General features: G+C 46.0%; 1 protein-coding gene across 3 annotated transcripts in view; it reads left to right on the forward strand.

The window, feature by feature from the left end:
* Rox8 (TIA1 cytotoxic granule associated RNA binding protein Rox8) overlaps positions 1-23,228 on the forward strand; it is a 230,505-nt gene that overhangs the window by 11,774 nt on the left and 195,503 nt on the right. For all 3 annotated transcript variants that reach the window (XM_050193331.3, XM_050193330.1, XM_050193332.1), the window contains one exon: positions 17,202-17,297. In XM_050193331.3, coding sequence (XP_050049288.1) covers positions 17,202-17,297 — 96 coding nt within the window. The remainder of the gene's footprint in view (positions 1-17,201; positions 17,298-23,228) is intronic.

Genomic DNA, 23,228 nt, shown 5'->3' on the forward strand with positions numbered 1-23,228 from the left:
ATGCAAGGCCACATGTGGCAATCAGAACCGCCGACAAGCTCTGGCCATTTCTCTGGGAGACCACCCACCGAGCAGTGCAGACCGTAGGGATGTCCACGTTGTCTGTTTGCTGAAGGAGCTGCTGGCAGGACAGCGATTCGTGTGCAACGATGAAGCCAGCAGCCCAGCAGTTGTTCCGCCGTGAGTGGGCAAATCCTACCACAGGGGCATCTCAAATTTAGTGCTGCAATGGTAAAAATGTCTGAGCTGGTGTGGAAACTAGTGGAAAAATAGTGTAAGGCACGTAGAATAGTACGTATATATGTACTTACCTGTATGACCTTATTTTGGCTAATGAAAAATCGGGGCAAGGACTTCGATTCACCCTCGTAAATAGTTGTCTCTGTGTGCTACCGACACCTAAAATTTTGTCATGAATTGTAAGTTAATGAGAATTGTGCTCACTTGCTGCACACTGAAGCTCTAGTATGTGCGATTGACACTTCAGGGAAAACAATCTTGACTAAGTCAAAATGTGTGAAAATAGCGAAAGTGGAGCAAACACCTGTGATTCTAAATTAACTGCGTATAGGCTGACCTCGAGCTGCACCACACGCATGCGGTCGTGCGAAGAACTGCAGTTGTCACACACAGGCGCACATATTTCTCTTTACACTAAATCCGCACAAGTAGCGTAAATTGAAATTTGGGCAGCATGCAGTTTGGGCATAAGCCCAAACTGCATGCTTCTTCTGCTGCACTTCTTCTATGCACTTCTTCTGATGAGCTGAGCTCGTCTACACCAATATCCTGTTTTCAAGGAAATTAGGACAAATGAAGTGTGTCCACATAGTTTTTTTTTTCTCCCTACGACATGGGTTGCACCACTTGGCGCTGAAAAATTGAGCTTTTTTTTTCTCCTTTTGGTGTGTCCTGCTGACAGGTCACTCGTGCATCATGCAGGGCCTGGTGCAAGCCATATGGCAAAGCTCTGTGTGGTCCATGCGACATGAAATTTCACACACTTTGTGACCTGCTTTGAGCAGGGAAGAATGGGCGAAATACTTTCTTTGCGGCCATACTTTGCTTAGAATAATAGTTGATTTTGAAGGACTGTAATATGACTAATATATACCATTGTTCTATTTCTGACTACCATTTGTGGCAATGACAAATACGTGTATCTTGGTGAAAAGATAAAATGAGGTTTGAATGAATAATGTACGAAGTGAATTAGTTCAAAATTCTTTAGATGTGTGCTGAAGAAAGGGAAGTTTGAAACTTGTAAAAAATAAAAAAAGTCACTTTTCGTCAGAATAATAGAGCACTTAAAAGGACTGACAACTGGCCAGAATGTGTTGAGCCATTGATGGAAGTGAAATGACCATGATTTATAATGATAAAATAGAGCACACTGTTCGCAATATAAATTCTTTTTATTTGCACACATTGTACCCAAAAATTTGGCTATAGCAGGAGTAGGAAAAATAACAATGAATTTCAGATACTAGTAAATAGTAAGAAATTCATCTAAAGGGCATTTGCGTACATTCCCGGGCAGAGCATTCCAGCACTGAATCGTACGAGGGAAAAAACTGTTCAAAAACAACTGAACGAAAACTATATGGAACAATATTTAGAGCATGATGTTGACGAGTATTTAAGGATGCTGAAAATGAAATATAATCCTGAGAACAACGTGGTGAATTTACATAATTGTGCAAAAACTTCAAACAATCGGAGGTGACGTTTCTTGAGTGTGACTAAGTTCAGTTTAGTAAGGTTGGAAGAGGGTAAAAAATATCTATTGTAACGACAGCATTTTTCTGTACTGATTCTAACGACTTGCCGTCTTTTTTATGATAAGGATTCCATGTGATAGTGGCGTACTCCAATGTTGGACGTATTAGGGCTATATAGGTTTAACAGCCTAGTGTGTTTTGGTGCGGATTGGAACGTGCGCTGCAAATAACCAAGGCGTCGGAAGTTTTGCATGTTAGTTCAATGTGCGAAGTCCAACACATATCGTGCGAAGCAAGAACTCCCAAATATTTAAATTGCTACACTCTGTTTAATGTTTGGTTGTTAAAGGAGTATGTAAAATGGGATATAGAAGGACGCATTGAAGATGATAAAAGGACAGTTTTGCTGAAGTTGATGGTCATCTGCCACTGTTTGCAGCAGCTGCAAAACCTTTCGAAACAAGTGTTAAGAGTGACAAGATCAGATGGACATTTGATGACGCAATATATATGACACAATCATCGGCATATAAGCATATTTTTTATGAAATAATAGAAGGGAGATCCTATATAAATTAAGAACAGAAGAGGGCCGAGCGCAGAGCCTGGTGGTACACCTGCTGTCGGGGATTTACTAGAGTTAAAAAGTACATATTGTGACCGTTGGGAGAGAAAGCTAGATAACCAATTTACAATATTACTTATTTAAAACACTTTGAAGTTTATGCAAGAGTTTGGTGTGAACTACTGTATCGAAAGCTTTTGAAAATAGAAATAAAAATTTTAATAAGGAAGTCTCAAAAACCAGTAAGTGGCGCAAACTGGTGGTGAAGCCATTGTACTTTGGATGTAGTATGGGAGATTACTGTACGCAAGTCTGCTGTTAATAAGTATCGCATACTTATTGCTTAAAATTGTACTTCGTATATTAAGCTTTTTGTGCTTTATGCACATTACGAGGTAACGCTAACGAGCGGCGCTTGCCTACCTCAATGCTTGGTGGCACATAATTGTTGTATGCATGCGAGATTCTGAGCACGGATGCTTGCTAAAATCGTTTGTTCCAGCTCGCTCAAGTTTTAGACGACATGCTTCGGAAGTCAAAAGCGCACACGTGGCTCCTGCAACACGCTGAAGTGCATATCACTTGGAACATCGCCTCCTGCATGTAAAAGTCTTGTTTCACTTTAGAGAACTTAGCTTGGCTAAAAACACCCTTGACTTGTTATTGACCAAAGCTGTTGGACAGAAATGCACGTAGCTATTAATATAGAAATAATTGAACGCTTCGGGAAGCATGAATCACAGGAACATTGGTTTGATAAACAAAGTAATACTTTCTGACAGATAGTACTGCACTTGTGGTCTTCATCCCACTAATGCCTGCATATAATCACCACCGTGCTCGCCTATCACTGTTACCAGCATGCTTCCAGTGAATGACTACATTCTCACTGGAAATAAAAAATTCTGATAAAAAATGTTTTATGGCATTTTCCGCGTTACGGCTGCATGATTGCATGCTCTGACCGGTAAGCTTTCAATTGCACTAAAAAAATTGTGCCATAAAAATTAGTTGTCAATCCCTTAGAGGGAATAAAGTCTGGGGGTTTTATGTACCAAAACTGTAATCTGTATGTGAGGCATGCCGTACTGGGGAAATCCTGATTAATTTTGACTGTTTGTGGTTCTTGCATCCAATGCATGGTACATGAGTATTTTTGTATTTCGCCCCCATCGAAATGTTCTGCCGTAGCCAGGATTTGATCCCGCGACCTCTTGCTTAGTACACAAGCTGTGCCAATCGTGCCAAACTGCGCCGCGAGCGGGCCTTTGCGCCACCCTGCGCCAAAACGACATTTTAGCGGAAAATTGCACCGGGCCTGTGCCAAAGCATGCGTAAGAGCGAAGCTCTTTTTCTGTCAATGCTTCGCAGCTAGCAACACTGAAATCACAACAGCAGGCCATCATCATCATAATAGAAGGAAGCGGAGGCCTGTCCAGAGTTTCTCACTATATAGTGAGAAACTGTGGGCCCGGCAGAGTCCGGTTCGTCATTCGCGCATTTTTCTCTGACGGTCGTACAATCTAGTGCCACTGTACCGTCTTACTGGCGCTTTATTCGGTGGCCTTTGAACCCGCGTGGTACCGTGGCGTTTGCCTAAGCAGGAGGTCACATTCTAGGATTAAATGTAAGCGTTTTTTTGTTGTTGTTGTTTATGGGTGATAGCGGGGCTGGGCAAACGAGCCGCTGTCATCAGAATCGCACACAGTGCATAGTTAAGAATGGTATTGGTGAACGAGGCCGAATGCGGTGCATGATGAGAGCCGTCACTTCTATACATGTCGCCATGTTCGATGACTCAAAGCTATTGCGTTGAGTTTGGGTGACATAGCATCGCCTGCGTAAACACTAAACCCTATTTGCGTCTCGCGCATGCGCAGTGGCACTGACGCTTCTATTTTATTTTTTTGCCGCCGCAAAACCGTTATGGACCCTATTCGAAAACTCCTTGATGTGCATGGCGTGACCTGTGCGTATTGCATGATGTCATGTGCAGAGCGGGCATGTGTACTCGATCTGTCTTGCGGTGAGTCTTTGCCCACGAGCCGTGACAGTCGCACTGTGTTGCATCCTGGATTAATAAACACGTTTGTTGACGATCTGTGTATAGTCTTCTCTGCGCCGAATCGATGAATTCGGTCGTAGCGACCTTTGTGCATTGCGGTATGGAGGAGGGTCGCGTCCTTTCCACGCTTGCAGGGTATGCCTCGCGCAAACCCGTGTCGACAGCATATCGACTATACAGCGAAACCTCAACATAACGAAATTCTCGATATAACGATGTATGTAACTTTACCTCTTGTCCAAAAACACCACTTGTTTAGAGCCTCAATATAACGAAATTTCACTTCTGTCGCAAAAGAATGGCGAGATACGACTTCCGCGGACACAAATGGTCAAATGATTGAATTACAAGCGGCTGCTTGCAAACACACCTCTCAAATCGCGACCGCCGATGAAGAGCTGCATCATGTTCCGTAGAAAGTGTGATAAGATCCTATCACGCCTCGCGCACTCTGTGCTTTAGGTGCGAGTGATAGAGTGCGAAGGTGAAACAAGAAAAAATGGTGTCTTCACGAGTGCCGCCTTCCCGCACGAGCAAAGAAAAAGGTAAAGGGGGAGGCGACCAAACTCGCGATAACGTGATGCACGTGAAAGCGTGGCTGGCTTCGCTTAATTTGTACCGCCGATGTCAAGATATCGTTGATGCGGCATGAAGCCAGATTGGTCGCAGACTCCCAAAATCATCGACATGAATTTTCTCATTCAAATTTTGATTGCCCGATAATTTGGAAAATTCTGCGGGACCTTTTGTGTAAAGAAAAAATCGATCCGCGACTTATTTGCGTAAAAGTTTGAAGTTCAATACAACGAAATTTCGATAAACCAAAGCAAATTGCAGATTTTACCTTCTTCATATATCGAGGTTTAACTGTATCAGTTAAAATTTGCATGGTATTATAGTAAGCACACGTGTGCTGGATTCTGCGCCAGAAGTGCTTGCTGAAAGGCCAGATTTTGCCTGCGCCAAGACCTGCGCCGAAAGGTGAAGTGGTGTTTCCACCACTGCACTAATCCGTCATGGCTTTTTAGCCTGCCACTTGAGTGACTGGCCTAGTGCTACAAGTTCAGAATGTTTGCACCTTGTATTATGGTTTGTGCATGTATGCATCACTGTCATTTCCAAACTGTGCACAATCTAAGAAAAAAGAGAGTAAAAAGTGAGTCACGGCAACTTGACTCTCTTTTTTTCTTCTAAAGACCCATTTTTGTGCGAGTGGAGTCGCAAAACAAGAGTCTACATTTGTGCGCAGGTCGTTTGACTCTCAATAGCACGCGAAGAGTTGTCGTGGAAGATCGCGACTCCTGAGGTAAAGGAGCAGAAAAGATTGACAATTGCCTTTCGGATGTTTCCCGAGTTTGTGTGTAAACATGCTCCCAAATACAAGTTTCTTAGTTTAACCATTAGTCATATCACCATAATACAGTTAATAAGCAGTTCTACACACATTTTATTATAGAACCAATAGGAGATAGTCATTATATAGTAGTACTTAAAAATTGTTCCTGATAGTGAATACAAGGACACTCTGGCACAAATGATAATAAACTGTTCAAATATGGTATTTTATAAATAAAGAAGTGTCGTTACACTTCAAGAACGTAATTTTATGCATAGAAACGTCCTATATTAAACCTTTGTGTGTGTCCGTTTGTGTGTCCGTGATACCACCTATAAACACATCATGTGTACAATGTGAATTTGGCGTTGATATATCAACACAAAAGCTATAGTATGTTAATTTGATCCACTTAAGTGCATGACGAAAATAAGGATTAATGGCACATTTATTTCCTACTTGTAACAACAAAAAATGCTAGGTTTAGTTATTTACATAATAGAAATCTATAGTGGTAATGCGAGTTGAATGGATGTGCATGCACTTCTAAACTACACTGAAGTAGTGTTGTAGACAAGGCAATGAAAATATGAATTATCAGATAACAAAACGTATAACCACAAGGACAACGCGGTAACAGTGGCAAAACGACATCAATTGAACAACACAAATTCACATCTTGTGACAACTCCAAAATAGAGGTCATGGCACTCTGGAAGTGCTTCATCTCCAGCCTTCAAAGCAGACATTGTACCACTTTTTGGGACACGAAAGGAATATCGGTGCCTTCTGAATTCTAGCACCTCAAGTCTTTCGACTAAAAAAGCAACTTCACACAATGAAAATGCCAACAATCTGGCAAAACTCTGGGTCATCCCCTTTGTGCATTACGGGCACAACTTCTACTTTGTAGGTTACCTGGCGTGGTGCCACTGACTTTGCCTGCCATGTAATGCCAACTGGCAGCGCGTCTTGAATGCATGGGTGAAGCTGAGCCCTATCCACAGGTTTTGCACTGTTCGTAGACAGCACACCGTCCAAAGCTAATTCAGTGAACTCAAAACTTTGAAGCAGCTGGTGCCTGCAAGGGTCTTGCAGATATTCCTGAAATTCTTTACACGCATTGCAAGGCTCTTAAAATATTGGTGCTTTGCCTGAAACCTCATGCACCACAACTGCTTCAGTGGCCCAAAAAGAGATATCATGCGGGGGTAGTGTATCAGATGCTGCATTTTTGGAATGAGACTCACAGATGGATAGCGTCTGACGAAGGAACTCTTGAACTTTAATTTCCAAGTATGAAAGGGACTGCAATGGAAGGTTGTCTGATAAAAACATGTCCAATATTTCTCTTAAGAGGAGGTAGGGGAGTGCATTGGCCAAGCTTTCTTCCATCTCACTTAAGGGGGACGTGGGTTTCGCATCGCGAAAAATTGCCAAAAATTTTTCAGTTTCTATAACCCCTTTTCTATCCGATACCCAAATATCATTCATCACTGTAAACCACTTAGAAGTGGTCTAAAAAATTTGTTTTATCAGCCAAGGTGGCGAAAGATCTCGTGGAAATCAAGAAAGAACAGCGTTTTTCAAGCCGCAATATCTCCGCAATGGCGCGACCGAGCGCCGCCATCCTGGCTTCGTTGGAAAGAGCATTTCTCCGTCTTCAAATGTACCGCTTCAGTGATCTCCTCCTTACAGAAACAAGCGCACAAAAAGCAAATGATCTACGGTCGTGCCGGAGTCTGCGATTGGCCGCGCCCTCCATGTGACTCCAGCGCGGTTCGCCATTGGTCCGGCGCTCGCGTCGTCTGCTCGGCTCTTCGCACCTCGCGAGTCTGGACGTCTCCACTCGCCGTAATCTCGACGTGTCAAAACGGGCGCTACTCGGACATCGCAGTAGCATGGCCGATCCCTACGCTTGTGGACGTTTCAGACTCGCGGCTAAGCATTCCGAGCATCGGCGACGCGGACTTCGCGACCAAAGTTCACGCACAGGATCCTCGGACATGCGGCTAAGCCTTTCAGCACTCGGGTGTTTTGGAATTCATGACGAAGCGCATCGCGCACGCAATCCTCGGACACGCGGCTAAACATTTCGCACATAGGGAGTATCCGACTCGGCGATCATGCACATCGCGTGCGGACTTCTCGGACCCTCACCTAAGCATTTCGTACATCGGCGCCTCCGACTGTGCGAATAAGCGCGCCGAGTGTCGACTCCTCGAGCCCGTGACTAGGCATTCCGCGCGTCGGCGCCTCGGACTGCGCGGTTAGGTACTTCCTCGAACTACGCGACTAAGCACATCGTGCGTCGCCTTCTCGTATCGCCTCCTCGTAGCACCCCAGACCAGAGGCCACATGTACAAGAAGCCCCACATCACAAAACATCCCAAAGACTACAAATTTGGTGCCTCTTAGAAAACTGAAGAGAAGGTTAAACTTTGAGAGCTGTTTTCTCAGAACTGTTTTTCTGCCTTTCTGCTCAGTTTCTTGAGCTGATTTCTTTGTTACCGTTTAACATATTTTTACTCCTTTTTTTTTTTTTTTTTTTTTCACGTTCCTTGGGCTGCAGTGCAGGTCGTGACATTCTTGCTTTCTTATGTTGACTCTTTGTAAGTTTACGATATGGCTATTCATCTACTTGAAAGTGTGTTTGATGTGAAAGTAACATAAAATATGGCACACCAAAAAACTTATGTTGCCAAAAAAAAAATTCAAGAATGTCACGGCCTTCAGCACGCATTTAGCTATGCAGTCAATACTTAACAAGCCTTCTATCACATTTTTTAAGTTTCCCAGGCTCTCCAGAAAGTAAGAGAAAGAAAAATTCTGCTCAACAAAATTTAATAAAATGTTCTCAAGATATCACTCTGAAACTTTTATGGAAGTTCAGGGAGACATTCTAAACATTTGTGCCAATTTTCATCAAAATCCATGAAAAAATAAGGAAGTTGATTTTCAAAGCCACGTCGCCCCTTAACAGCAGTCGTGGTAAAAGATGTAAAAATAAATATAAGGGACATTTTTAAACAGCATTACTTCAGCTGGCAAAATAAACCATCTTGTTTTAATGCTCAGTTTGTTTCCACTTCTATTTGCATAACGGTGAATTCAAAGCTTGCCGAGATGCATTATGGTTGTACTGGCCTTGAAGCTTCTCAAGCTGGCTTTTGTAATAATGAAAGCAACTTAATGACCTATTTTCAGATGCTAGTATTGCCAAGTTGACTGAATTTTTCACAAAGTTCGTGAATGTAATATTTGTGAAAAAGAAATTTCTGTTGCAAACTGTTTTAACGGTGTTGATTGTGCAGCACAACATTGCATATAGGAAAGGCATTGTGGTGGCACTGCCCTCTTGTGGCAGTGCAAGACTCCAAATACCACAGGTGTTTTTGATTCAAACATGCTTATTTGCACCAAATTGACAGCAGCAACAACATGGCACTCTGGTCTAAAGATAATGTTTTTCCTTTTAGTCTATGTTCCAAATTATTTGCATGCTACATTTAAATGCACCGAAGTGTGTGTGTACAACAGAAAGGGTGCATGCACTGCCGTGCCGAGGCCTTTCTTGTTCGCCTATACCTCTGCCAGGCTTGCTCTTTTCATTCTTTTTTAATTTGGTGGCCTATGTACACACGTACACCCCGTAAACCCGGACAGTTTTTTTGCTACTCCACAGAAATTTGTATGCATTAGAGGATGCTGCACAAGTTGGAAGAGTACTTCAAGAAGTTCTTATTAGTAGACTGCATCGCAAATAGAAAAATGAACCTCCGATTCTATGTTGGCACTGTCTTTCAGAAGTGTGCAGATTGTGTGTAGTATTAAATCACTTTTGTGGCGTTTCAATTCCGTCTCCAGTCAGCAGCTGAGTTAACTCCAGAAAGCAGCCCACTTGTCTGAGAAGTTACGTCTCTTTGCAGGAAACCAGTTGTCACATTTCGAAAACACACAAATAAAGTTTGAGCACAGAACTTTTGCAAGCCTTGCTCTTCATGGGTGAAAAGCAAAGCTCATACAGTTTCGTGTAAGCAAGAAGTGACCACTTTCAACCACCAACTTTTCTTACTCCTCTGCTGTGTGGTCTTGATCGATTCCTCTTCGATGTTGGGCACTTCTAATGTGCCATTTCATATTTGGAGAAGATGCACGCTGAAATCATGTTGGAGCTATAGGGAATTTGGTAGTCCTTTTGTTGTCATCTGCGTCGTTGAGCACAGATGTTTCTGTGTGAAATCTAATTCACAGGCCTGCAGTCATGCTAGCCACAGTGTTCACAAGCATTGCTGCCCTTGGATCTCCTGTTAATGCATCAATCATGTGGTCTGGCCAAACTGCATGACAAGATTCCCTGTCAAGGGTGTGGGTTGTGCTTGCTACGAACTGCTCAGAATGCCAAGATGGCACATTTTTTTTGAGCCATTTCTCTTTTTGGTCATTGTTCTTTTTTGGGCTGTTGCAAGGCGGTGCAGAAGACGAGACGTGCCCACTTAGCTAGTGCTCTCTGTTTGGTGAACTGCAGTCCACGGGTGATAATGGCAGCTCTAGTTAAAAAGCAGCCCAGCTTGTGCAGTCACTTATCATCTCGTGCCTGTATTGCTGTGGCTGCATCATGTTCTGTTGGCTGGTCATGGAGCAGGCAAGTTGTGCAGCTTTTCAGTTTCGGGAAGCATTGATGACAACAAAGCGTGGGAATATTACATGAATGCTGGTTGTTTTATGGGCTATGGTCAAATTATGAGGGAGCAGCGACCCTTCACTCAGACATACCCTGGGCCCGCGGCAGAGAGTGCGCACATGGTAGGCGTGATGGAGAGGCGATCGCATGAGTAGCACCGATGTGCTGTGCAGAGAAGCGCGCTCCTGAACTGGGTCACCTGTTCGCTGCGTTGCTTCCTCGACATTGTGGTGCTCAATGCGAGAAGCGAAAGGAGCGCTACTTGTGCCTCGAAATGCCCCTTGCCAGGCCCAATTTGGCTATACACTGGAAGTTGTTGGGCGCCATCTAGGGAGCATGTTGCTGCAACTATTTGGTTTACTTATTCGAGGAGGTATTGTACGATAATGTGAGCTTCACTGCCCACGAAGGATTCGACTAGCGACCGCAAGCGTCTGAACAGCCTTCTCCCATACCGGAGCCAAGGGACCACGTCACGGGTACTTAACGAGCCTCGTTTTTTTTTAAGGGAAACTCCAGCGATTTTTTCATGTAACCAAATGTTTCTCTGCACACTTGCCATATCCTCAAATAAGCAGGTTTGAGAGGTGTGCACCTTGTTTACAAATGAATTTTGTTAGTTCCTTCGAGCCACTTACCTTGCCTGCACCTCATTTACTGGTCACATCGTGTTATGACGTAAAAGGCAACATACACAGAGCATGGTGGGAATAGATGGCAGACGACGGCGTCTACGAGCTAGCGATCGTTAGCTAGTGTTTGGCGTGAGAAGTTGCATACTGTGTTGATGGGCAAGTGACGGGTGGCAAGTGGTGTCGCGTTGCTTTCAGCCCTCGCCAGCCGCGCGCACAGTTTGCGTTGAGGTAAGGCCGGTTGCAGCCATCGAGTGGGTACCGGCGCACCTAGCTGAGTGACTCGCCTTAAGCTAATTAAGCTGTTAGGATGAGGAAAGTGGCTCTTGTAGTTCACTTTCGCCCGTACAGACTTGAAATAAACTGTTCATTTCCTGCAGTGCACACACAGAAAAGCGAGAAGCGACAACACTGCGCACTATCAACATTGGTAGATGCCCAGTGGTTAGTTAGCCGCAATGGTGTTGGTCTGCTGTGCACGAGGTCGCGGGGTCGAATCCCGGCCACGGCGGCTGCATTTCGATGGGGGGCAAAATGCGAAAACACCCGTGTAACTTAGATTTAGGTGCACGTTAAAGAGACCCCTGGCGGTCCACATTAGTCCGGAGTCCTCCCCCATTAAAGCGTGCCTCATGTAACCCCACAATTAAATTTTTTTTTCAACACCGGTACGTTGCCGTTCTCGAAGACCGCCAGTCGTGCTCACCGACACTTCCCTAAATTAAATGCGAGTACCCACATAGATGGGAAGATAGGGAACCGAGGGGCCCGATTTTTTATGAATGATATAAGAAGCCAACAAATACAACATACGGGAAAGTACTTCTACTTGCTAATTCAGCAAGTGATAAATTAGCCCCAAGTGGGATACGAGCCCAAGTCATCGCATTACGCTTGAGATGCTCTTGCCAATTGAGCTACCCGGCGCCGTTTTTGCATCCACTTTCTGGGGTATTTGGGATAATGCTAGAACCAACCCTGGGAGCGTTGGCCAGTGCCACCACTCGCAAACCTTGGCTGCGGAACATCCTTTCTGCCGCAGGCGTCACGAGTACGTGATCATTTCGGGTGAAGGCAACTGGTTAACAAACCCACACATGCTACCTGAAGGTATAGTGAACTAGAATATATTGTTCTGGCATGGTCTCTGCTCAGGCGTTTTAGCATGGATGGCACGAGATGGCGCCACTGCAACTTTTCCTCCTGCTATGACGCGGTGGCCTACAGTTTCTAGGGCTTTTCCGCACACAATAACTGCAGATTTCGAAATGGATTGGTCCTCTTATCCGAACACGCGATTACTCGTGCAATGAATGGCCGATTTTGGGAAGCCTGCGCTGCAGTATGAAGGAGCGGCCGCACCTCTAGCCAACTTTCCAAAGCGTAATGGGGCAGCGCATGCCCTTCTGGCCGAGTCACTATAATATATTCATTATACTCGAGGCATCAATGTTTCCGGATTCGATAATTAAGCCCCTCGGTTCTATTTCCCCTACGTTGTCCTTGGTGTCTGTTGGCTTCTTATGATACCCACATGAATGTTTTTTTACGTATTGTTATGCTTACTCAATACTTGGCGTCCGAGGTGCACTGTTTGCCTCTCCAATGGGCAACAGGTGGGGAGGCCGCTTCGATACCGCAGCTTCAAGACCGCCTCTTTCAGCGTGCAACGGTGCCAGTACTGGCAGTGGCATTGTTGCGAGAAAAACTATGCATTCTCTAAATGGACGATCACTTGGCAGTCTTGATCTTCAACTTTACGGAACACATCGTTTGTGTGCATGAAAAGAGTGAATAAGGATAAGCAGGCAGCTTACAACGTGCACTATGGTCTCCTGCTTGCTGTTTTCTAAGCTCCGGTCGCTCATCCCAGTGCAACTCGGGGTTGATGCGACAGTGCTTGCATGCACAAAATCTGCGTGTTTTGCTATGCTCTAAAATTACTAAAGATCACTGATGTGTGGCTTGCATTATATTTCAAGCGAGCGACGAGCGGTCATTGTACCACGGCGATGTAAACAATTGCACCGGTCATTGCCACCCAGCGACGTTATTCCGGTATAATTGTGCGCTCTACAAATCGACATACAAATGCCGAACGCTGTGCTCCGGAACATCTTACAGGGAGTATGCCAAACGCTTTTGTGAGAAGGGGACAAAACACTTGGAATAGCAAGCAGCACGTACGAGCTGCCCTTGGTGGTCATGTTGCAGCGTGCATATGTAGCTGACGGGTCGAATGCGAACGGCGGTTCATGGCTGTTCACTGGACTCGTAGCTATTTGATAGCTCCGAAGAGGTGGTGCAGCTCACCCGAACAGTTCATGAATCGGCTTAGAGGTCTGCTCTTCGCCACTTTCGTTCTGCGCGCCTTCCCCACTGGTGGGCCGCACCGCTGCTTCGTTTTTGCGTTTTAAAATTTTCTAATTTGCGCAACAATTCTTTCAGACGCGTGAAGGGTCTCGGGAACCCAAAAACGTCATTAGCTTGATATGATATCCCCGAAGTTGCCTTTTATAGCGGCTTCCCACTTTCGATACAAAGGCACAATGCGAGGCGTGTTCAGTGAAGGGGGACGGGGCATGTGTTACCGGGCACAGCTTGGTCAGACGTAGAAGGGAAATGAGCCAAGCGGTGTGTTGTCTTATTTTGCTGTTGTAACAAGGTTAACAGAACGTGGACAGCGTAATTCATTGTGATCGGTGTTGTCCAGCTTTCTTTAAAAGCGTTCTCACTTGCACGATGGCTGTCGCGGTGGCGCAGTGTGCTGCTAGCTTATTGAGCTGTTCGCCTCTTTTCAATGTTTTGGAGCACTGCTTTCCGCATCCGTTTAAAGAACGCACAATTTCCACGAAAAGCGCTGATACCAGTCGAGCGGTGTGTTCGTTTGCATCGGCAGGTACTGTGACTGCTGCTCGTGCGCTTGAAGTGCACAGACCGTACCTCCGTTACATACAGACGGATTTGCGCGTGTAAACACAATTGCATCACTCTGTGCTATGACGACCGTACAGTATGCGGGGTTACTGCCTATTTATATACTTGGTGCTCTTTCTCGTACACACAATTCATGACTTGGATGAATTTGTGCGTATGATCGCTCATTTAGAGTGTGCGTAGTTTCATCGCGGAAACGTCAATGCCAGTGTACTGACACCACTAGCTGCAAACCGGCCAGTCGACACCAATCGAGGGTACAGTTGCCGGACGACGAAAACCTGCCTAATTTGTCGGACGCTGCATTATAGTGCATTACTGTCTAGTGTAGAAAAAGCCTCTCGCCGCGTCCACCATACAGTTCCCTACAATATACTAGAGGGAACTCTGATGCCACAATCGTTGAGCCACCATGATATGGATTTGTCTGATCTTCATGCTTGCGGATTCAGACCTTCTTGGGAATTAGTTTATTGCATTTTATATGCCTCCATTGTCCTAAATTTCAGAGCAATCTATTCTCCTCAAGGTGCAGAAGATGCTGCGAACATGCACAATTGCTACTAATTGCAACGATTGAGTTTGTCGAGGTGGCCAAATCGAAGCGCCGCAATTGGTCCGCGATAAATTCGTAGTGGCGTTTCATACCGCTTGTCGGTGCATGCGTCCGTGGCAGCAATATCGGGATTCTGTGCTAGAGGTCCTGGGCTCGAATGCTGCCTCGGACAATTTAGTAATGTTTATTTAGTTATTAATTACGCAGTACATTGTTGAAAAGGATGCGTTTAAAAAGTCACGAAGCCGCTTGAAGCCAGAAGGACAAAGTTACGCAAATCCGTGTACTTCCCATGCTGGCTCAACCGCTGCGATTGCAGCTGCCGTAGACACTAGCACCAGAGTTCCCTGTAGTAATTATTGTATGAGACCCAATGGCAACGTGATTGCCGCGCCACGCGAATCTTGGGTCCCACAACGCCACTGGGTGGTCTTGCCCTCTGCGCGTCTCGACGGAACACCGTGGGTGGTCAGAACGGCGTGCACATTGTGTTTTGGGCACATGCGCATCGTTCGGGCAGAGGCTACGACGTCGTGTGCAGCACTGGACTGCAGCCAATCAGAACAGACTGCGTGTCGACTACTGCATGATTAGACAAAAATGGCTGGCGCCCACTGCAGCTGCGTATATGCCTGAGCACTGGAAGCCGGTGCACTAGTTGCAACTGCTAATTACTACATCGCAAAAGCGCATCGCACGAACACATCCTCTTTGTGTACATGATACAGTAGCTGTAAGATAATCTTATCTCCTTTGAAGATTAGCTCACCTTGCTCTGTGACACACGATCACTCCAGCATATGTGCCCGCCGATAGTTGCATACAAAATGGCACCACATGTTTGCAACGCCAGCCTGCTTGTTTGTTGTCTGCTGCCTACACTCGTCGAAACTCCGGTGTAGGAAGCCCAGCTTTCGTGCTGCACTTGTGCCATAAAGAAATGTCATGTAGATGAGCGTTGCTACACAGTTTCTACACCGATTAAAGAAAATGGCGACTTCTCGACGTTCGAACGTGGCCGTCACCACTGACCTCGAGCAGCGCTGTGTCCTGTTGGATCAGCCCGTGTGTTGGTTGCACGTTAAACAGCCCCAGGTAGTCGAAATTAATCCCAAGTGTGGTGTGCCTCGTAATCACATCGTGAAATATGTGCCGTAAAGTAGTTACTTAGCGTAATTATCTAAATTGAAGTCAATTAAGCATTTTGATTTTCCTTAAAGGGGTAGAGACATCAAAATTTTCGTTCATGCGTTTGTTGATTCAAATGTTGCGTCATGCTTCAGGGAGCACGATACACACAGCGGGATTCATATATATCCGATAAATAATTTAATAATAGCATTATTATACCGAGCGATTTCGGTTTCAGTTTCTGGGCTCCGGGGGATGCCATGATGTCACAGAGGAGGAAACGCAACATGGCTTGGTAACGTGGGCCACAAGAAATAGTGACGTAGAACTATACTGCATCGTCAGCTCGCGCACGCGCGTGCTCTGCCAGCAGAAGTCAACAACTGGCGATTCGAAGTGCATGTCGCGATTATTATAATTATTGCGAAGAGCGACAACAACGGTAAGAAAATATTGCGGCGTGTGAGAGTCGGTGATTCATTTCGAAGCGCCGTAAGCATTTAGCTTTGAAGTGAACCGGAAAAGGCCTAGAGATGATATCGGCGGCGCCGAACGATCAGAGGCGGTGAAGCTGCCGTTGATGCCAGAGTGACCACTCCTCGGTCGCTGATTGGCCGCTTCGCCGTACGGCTGCCGCACAAATGGGTCCCGGGCCCGTCCTCTCTACGGCAAGGAAATCTCGCCGTTCGTGAGCAAAACCGTCGTCGCACGGGGGCCCGCGAACGGCAAACGGCGTGCGGCAAGTTTCCGTGCCGGTAACGTGGACGGGCCCTCACTTTGAGAAAGGCCAAGCGAACGAGAGACCGCTCCGAGCTGCCGAACTATGCGACTATGCAAGGAGAGAGGTGGACAACACGAACGCCGCATATCAGGTCCCTTTCGGAGTCGGCCGGCTAGTGTTACACTCAAACGTGTGTCCGCACGGCAACTCTCCGCACGCAGTTTGCCGTTCGCGGGCCGTCGTGCGGCGTTCGTGTTGTCCACTTCTCTCCTCTTGTGTCCGTGTCTGCACGCCTTACCCCTTATTTGCATTAAAGAAGGATTTCTATATGCCTGTAGCTCGGTCATAGTGGAGGCTATGCTCAGTCGCTCGGCTCAGCAGGCTCCGTAATCGGCATTTCATCGCTACTCATCATACGTCACGTTTTTGTGCTAGTGTGCTATGACGTCAATATTTTCGTTCCTCCTCTGTGACGTAGTAACTGCCGCGCTAGCGATGGGTCTCGACTACGAGAAGGAGTTTTTAATGACTTTTTGGAGCTGAATTAAAGTTGTTTTGAAATGTTTGCAGCGTCCAATACCTCGTTCTGGGTGTCCTTGCATACGGAAGCAGCCTACAACATGCTTTTTATAGCCTCAAAATTTGGTGTCCCAACCCCTTTAAAAGTAATGGCCGCGTTGTCGAGTAATTTTTAGATCAGAGCTCCTTGCTAAAACAAAATTTAATGAAAAGCCGCTTTTGCACACGGCTATAATCCTTATTCCAAATGCACAGGTCCGTGTTGTAGTGCAGGTGCATGCATGTCTGGCCGATTCGTACAACAGTGTGAGAGCCGCCATTTCTGTTTCTGCAGCCCGGCAATGACCCGTACTGCTTTGTGGAATTCAGCGACCACCAGTCAGCGGCGTCTGCGCTTCTAGCGATGAACAAGAGGCTCTGCTTCGGCAAGGTAAGTATTTGATGATACGATTTTCCCAACGCAACCGTGATCGCAGAAAAGGTTGCGCGACATGTCGCGGCCCCTATCGTGGCACGTTGCTCTAACCCAGACCACCGCACATACAGTTAAACCCACTTATAACGATACCGGTTTTAACATATAGATTCTGACAATGAGAAAGTGCTGCAACGTCAACTTTTGTATGTTTACCATGGTGAAATAACCCGCTTACTACAATGTCCTGAGGCCGCATTATCGGTGATAACGATGAAGTTTGGCTGCTGGGTGTCCGAGCCGAGAGGTAGTGAAATGTGAAATCCTTGAAAAGAATAAAAGAAGATAAATTCGAGCCACTGCAGGATGGGCCACTGCTCCAACAGCCGCCGCGCGCTCATTTTCTAGCCATCTCCGCGCGCCTCCTTCCCGTCGCCCTTCCACCCCTCCGAGTACGAATGGACCACGCCAACTGCGCTGCTTGCATGTTGCTCGCTGGCTCCTCATTCAGCGCAGTTCTGCAAACAGCGTAATCGCTCGCACTGGTCTGCGTTGTTTGCGTTGAAATCGTTCCTGGCCGCGTGGTTTCTCACCGCTGAAACAGAAGATGGCTGATCCACCCGCTGATCATCAGCAATGCACGACATTGCCGTTGAAGAGAAAGCGCACGGCTGTAGATTTTTTGGAAACTAAGTGCTCCTAACAGATCAGGTGATCGTCGCGAATGTGCTTGCATCAGATAGCAACGGCAACAATGACGCGGTAGGGCAGGGGAGGGGGTGGTAGGGAGGGGCACTGGCCTCCCCGCCATTATAGTTTTCTCACAACAGCTTTGCCATCTCGCTATTTTGATTTTTCATGCAACCCGGTTATAACAACTACCGGTTATAACAATGGAATGTTCGTGGCACCTGAATATTGTTATAAGTGGGTTCAGCACTGTATCTCTATCACGTTTGGAGTTTTTGCTGCGCCTTTGTTTCCGGTAAGTCCTTAATAAATACATTTTGCTACTAAAAAAGTCGCAGTTTCGCCCTAAATGCGAAGCATCGATTGCGATAACAAATTAATAGACAGCTCTACGAAGCAACGATACTAGCTTTATCGGCCGTCTTGTAAACAGTCACTTACTAACTGATTAACAAGCACGGTATCACGCGGACACAAGCAGGCACGAACACATCTCGCTCAGTGACTGCGGAAACTCGCTGTAAAAACACTCTTAGAAAGAAGCGCGTTAGCGAGCGAGTTGACCTTCGTGCTGCCTCTCGCTTCAACGCGAACTAAGCTGCGAAAACAGCGCACACGAAGCCATCAGCACTCCATCGCAGATCGCTATCAAGCATACCTGCCAACTCATCTGCATTTTCCGTAAAATGTATGAATTTCAAGCAGTCTTACGATTTTACGGATAACATTTGCAAGGAAACAAAATGTCAAAATGTAGTAAAACTACAGCCTGGTACTTTGCACCGTCACGAGAGGGCAATACGTATGCATGGTATCATCATCAGCAGCTGCAAAGTTGTAGTGACTTCTGTCGTCTGCTAGGGGGGTACAGACGGCGATAAACTCTTCCTAAAGGGGAAAGGAGCTCATTCTGGACCTTCATTATTGGTATGAGTTTCATTCTGAAACTTCATACCAAGGATTCTGGGGAAGCCAGCCAAGTGACCCGTGAGGAGCACCTGTTTTATTTTTCATCAGTGCTAAACAGGGCATGCTGTCTTTTTCTCCAAAATGTTAAACGGCTTTTTGAGTAGCCAAACTGCCTTATTCTGGCACATTCTCGGATTCATGTACTGAGGGGCCTCTTGAACCGCCTTTTCGAGCATCTCCTGGCTAGATTTGTGCGCCTAGGTGTTTTCAAGGCATGTCATTCATTGCTGGCAGTTGACCATGGAGCTGCAGAGAACCAGAAAGGGGATGAGACAGTCATTGGCAGCGCAACCTACTCTCTGGTTGAGACACTGAGCTGCATTGAGAGGGAGCAGTTCTTCTCTGCTGTATGTCTGTACTTAACGGCAGCATGCAATTACATTCGCCACAAATTCCCTCTAAACGTCGTCAATCTAAGATCACTGAAGTTGCTCTGGAAACTGCTTTATTCAACAGCGTACTATCAGCGTCAAATTAAAGTTGAACAGCGGAGCGCGTGGCCCAAGCATAAGTGAAGATATAGTGCGCGCCGTCCAGTCATCACCATTGACAGGCGCGCACATCCGCTTTTGGTCGCACTGCGCGATCCCCCTCTAGTGAGATAATTTCGCCTCTGTTCTGGTTCTTACAGTTGAAAGGGAGAAAGTGAAAAATAAAAATGAAGCTAAAATATTGCAGTTTACGACGAGTCTTGTTGCACACATCGCCGAAAGAACAAGTGCTGTTGACGCGAACAGCGGTGCGTGTGGTGCAGTCTGCACCGTCATCGCACGGTCCCGCGCTGTGCGACAAGACTCGTCGTAAACTGCAATATTTTAGCTTCATTTTTATTTTTCACTTTCTCCCTTTCAACTGTAAGAACTAGAACAGAGGCGAAATTATCTCACTAGAGGGGGATCGCGCAGTGCGGCCAAAAGCGGATGTGCGCGCGTGTCAATGGTGATGACTGGACGGCGCGCACTATATCTTCACTTATGCTTGGGCCACGCGCTCCGCTGTTCAACTTTAATTTGACGGTGATAGTACATCATTTTGTTATGGCGTTACCTGCTATCCTACCCCAGCAGAGTGGCAAATAAAAAGAAGCAATCGACGCACTTGAAGTTGAGTTTGCCAACTTACAAGCATATCATCCGACGTATTGAATGAGCCAAGGTGCAACGTGCAGTGGTCGCAATTAGGAAGCGTTTGAAGTGTCGATGGATCGCTCAGGTTCCACAGAGTTTCAATGGTTATGCTGGGTATTCTCTCCATTCCCCACAGCAACGCTGAATGTGAGAGAATATTCAGCACTGTGAACAAAACTCTGGAGTTTCACTCGTCTGTTTGTGAGAAAACACTCTAAATTCTGCTGATGGCCAAGGGGCACCAGAGTGGTACTTGCTTTGAGCAAACCTACACGGAAAAGTTTCTGAAGCAGGCAAAGTCGGCAATAGCAAAGTCATTGCAAAAATAAATCGTGCCCCGGTAGAGTTTTCGCTCATTACTCTCCAAGACACGGATTTCACTTACGGTTGTGAAAACACGAGTAAGCTTGTCGCAAAAGGTAAATCCCTTTTGAAAATAAAGGGCTGCCACACCCCCCCACCCACCCGCGCGTCGCGATATGTTCAGGAACTTCTAAATCTTTAGGTTGGCAGGCATGCTATTAAGATAGGGGCCGCACCATACGCAGCAACCGCTGGAGTTCCACGCCCCTTCCCCCCCACCCTGGGTACCTTGCGGGACGGACGGACGGAAAAAACTTTAATGGAAAAAGGACCTGCGAGGTTGCCAGCCCGGGCTCAGGCCACCCGGGCATTGTGTGCGGTGAGGCATAGCCTTTCCACCGCTGCCCGGGCCCGCTGGATAGCCCATAATTGGTCGTTTAGTTCTGAGCTAGTCAGAGCGCCTAGCCATCGCTCCTCGAGAAGGTCCGGTTCTATGTTGTCCTCTTTTGCTGTCATCGTGAGCGTCGGCGCGGGAATGTATAGTTCAATCGTGCAGTGCTACCGATGCTTTCGGCTTTATAAGAAAGCATCCGCCACTCGATGCACTCTTCCATATTCTGGTACGCTATAGCTACAAAGCACGCTTCTACGATGCGCTTCGTGTTCGTTTATTCTGTTTCATTGTGGTTTCAAAGTGCGCTTCCATATTCCATTACTCCACCAAAATTCAGATTTGCCTGCTCAAAACTGCTTCAAAAGGAAATCTTATCTCCAAATTGCTCCATAATGAAATTTGGTCTGCTCCAAGCTGCTTCAAAATGAAACTTCGTCTAGTCCAAACTGCTCTGAAGCGCAATTTTACTTGCTCCTCCAAAAATTGCTCCAAGATTACCTTACGCAGTCCCACCCCTGTGATTTCAAAATACCTTCACCGAAAACCACGTAGAAGTGTTAAATAAAATTGTATTAGCCAAGGTGACAAAAAACTTGGTGAAAATCACGAATAAACGACCGCTTTCAAGCCAAAGTATCTGGTGATCGGCGCAACCGAATGCAGCTGTCATGGCATTGTCATAAAGCCATTTTCTCTGTGTTCTAAATTGCCGCTCCAGATATCTCCTCCACACACAAACAAGCACAAAAAAAAAAAGAAACATTGAAGGTTGTTCCGAAGTCACCGACTGGTCCCGCCTGCCACGTGACTTTGCCATTGGTCCGGCGCTCGCTCCGTAGGGGCGTTGTCTGCTGTTTGCACCTTGCGAGCTCTCGATGTCTCGGCCACCGTAATCTCAATGAGTGTCAAAACGGGCGCTACGCGAACATTTCAGAAGCGTGGTCAATGCCTCCGTTTGTGGACATCTCAGAGCTGCGGCTAAGCATTGCGAGCATCGGCTATGCTGAGTTCACGTCCAAGCTTCGCGCGCGTAATCCTCCGGCACGCGGCTAAGCCTTTCAGCATCGGTGCTTCCGAGTTCGCCACCAAGCACATCGCGTGCGTAATCTTTGGACCCCTAAGTATTTCGCGCATCGCCGCCTGGGACTGCGGGTCTAAGCACATATGTTCTAGTGTTTTCACAGTATCTCGTAAAAATATCTGTGATGCAACCCCTTCATAAAGGGAACCTCATCATGAGCTCTGTTCATAAGGCTGCGACGGCAGCAGCGACAGTGACAACAAGATTGACAGTGGCTCCTTGACTCTGACCACGATGTCCACGCAAAGTGCACTGTCCTCGATCGACTCCTTAATTGATTTTATGCATGCTAAAGGATTGCCGCCAGTGTTCGCGCAGCAGCTGGAATCCATGCACACCGGGGTTGTGAAGCTGAAGCTGCCACAAAAGCAAGTGCAGATTTCGGACTATTTCGGTGCGCCTAACCCTTGACACGGTGATTGGCGCTAGAAGTAAAGTTTGTTTTTCACAGCCTACTTCCTACATCATCTATTTAGAGCAAGTAGCGAATTCGAGTTTGGAGCTGTAAAGGTATGTTCAGCTTTTTTTTATATATATATATGTAACTGCAGTCCAGATATAGCGATCATCGGTTATAATGATCATATTTTTCGTCTTTCTCGATATTGTTATAAGTGGACTGCACTATTTAAATTTATTAGTTCGTGCAAAGTAAGGCTTAATATTAAGGCTATGGTGATTCCTGCTTGACTGAGGAATGTCTGAAGGAATATATATGGGATGCGAGACACAATAAGAAAAATTGACGATACCATGCAGAAACCTCAATGACTCAATGTGACGGCGTATGGATAAAGGGGTTAGATTCAAAGAAGGTAAAGCACGAGAGGGTGAAAAATAGTGATCATAGCGACGACATATGAACCTAATAGATTTTCGTTGTATGCTCTCAATGGAGTTAATGTCGCACTGCTTATGAGGGTTCCAGACAGGAGAAGCATAATCTAGGATTGGGCGAATTAAAGTTTTATACATTAGTAACTTAGTTTCCTTTGGAGAATTGTTGAAATTGCGCCTCAAATGCCCGAGCTTCTGGATTGCTTTAGTGCAAATGAAATGTGTTTTGGCCAGGACATGTAGTGGTAAATATGACGCCAAGATACTTGTATTCCGAGACCCTGTGCAAGGATAAGTCGTTGAAAGTGTAATTGATCAATGAAGGAGAGGCATTATTAGAAAATGACATTATCACAGTTTTAGTAAAATTTATTTTCATTTGCCAAGTGTTGCACCTGGTGCAGAAGCTGACAAATGAGGAATTTAGTTCAAGATGATCTGGTGTGTTAATCACGCGATACAAAACACAGTCGTCCGCATAAAGGCGTATGTGTGAAGTGACGTTTCGAAGTAAGTCATTAATGTATGGTAGAAATAGTAAAGGA

The sequence above is a fragment of the Dermacentor andersoni genome, chromosome 1 (genome assembly GCF_023375885.2).
Source record: "Dermacentor andersoni chromosome 1, qqDerAnde1_hic_scaffold, whole genome shotgun sequence".
Lineage (NCBI taxonomy): Eukaryota > Metazoa > Arthropoda > Arachnida > Ixodida > Ixodidae > Dermacentor > Dermacentor andersoni.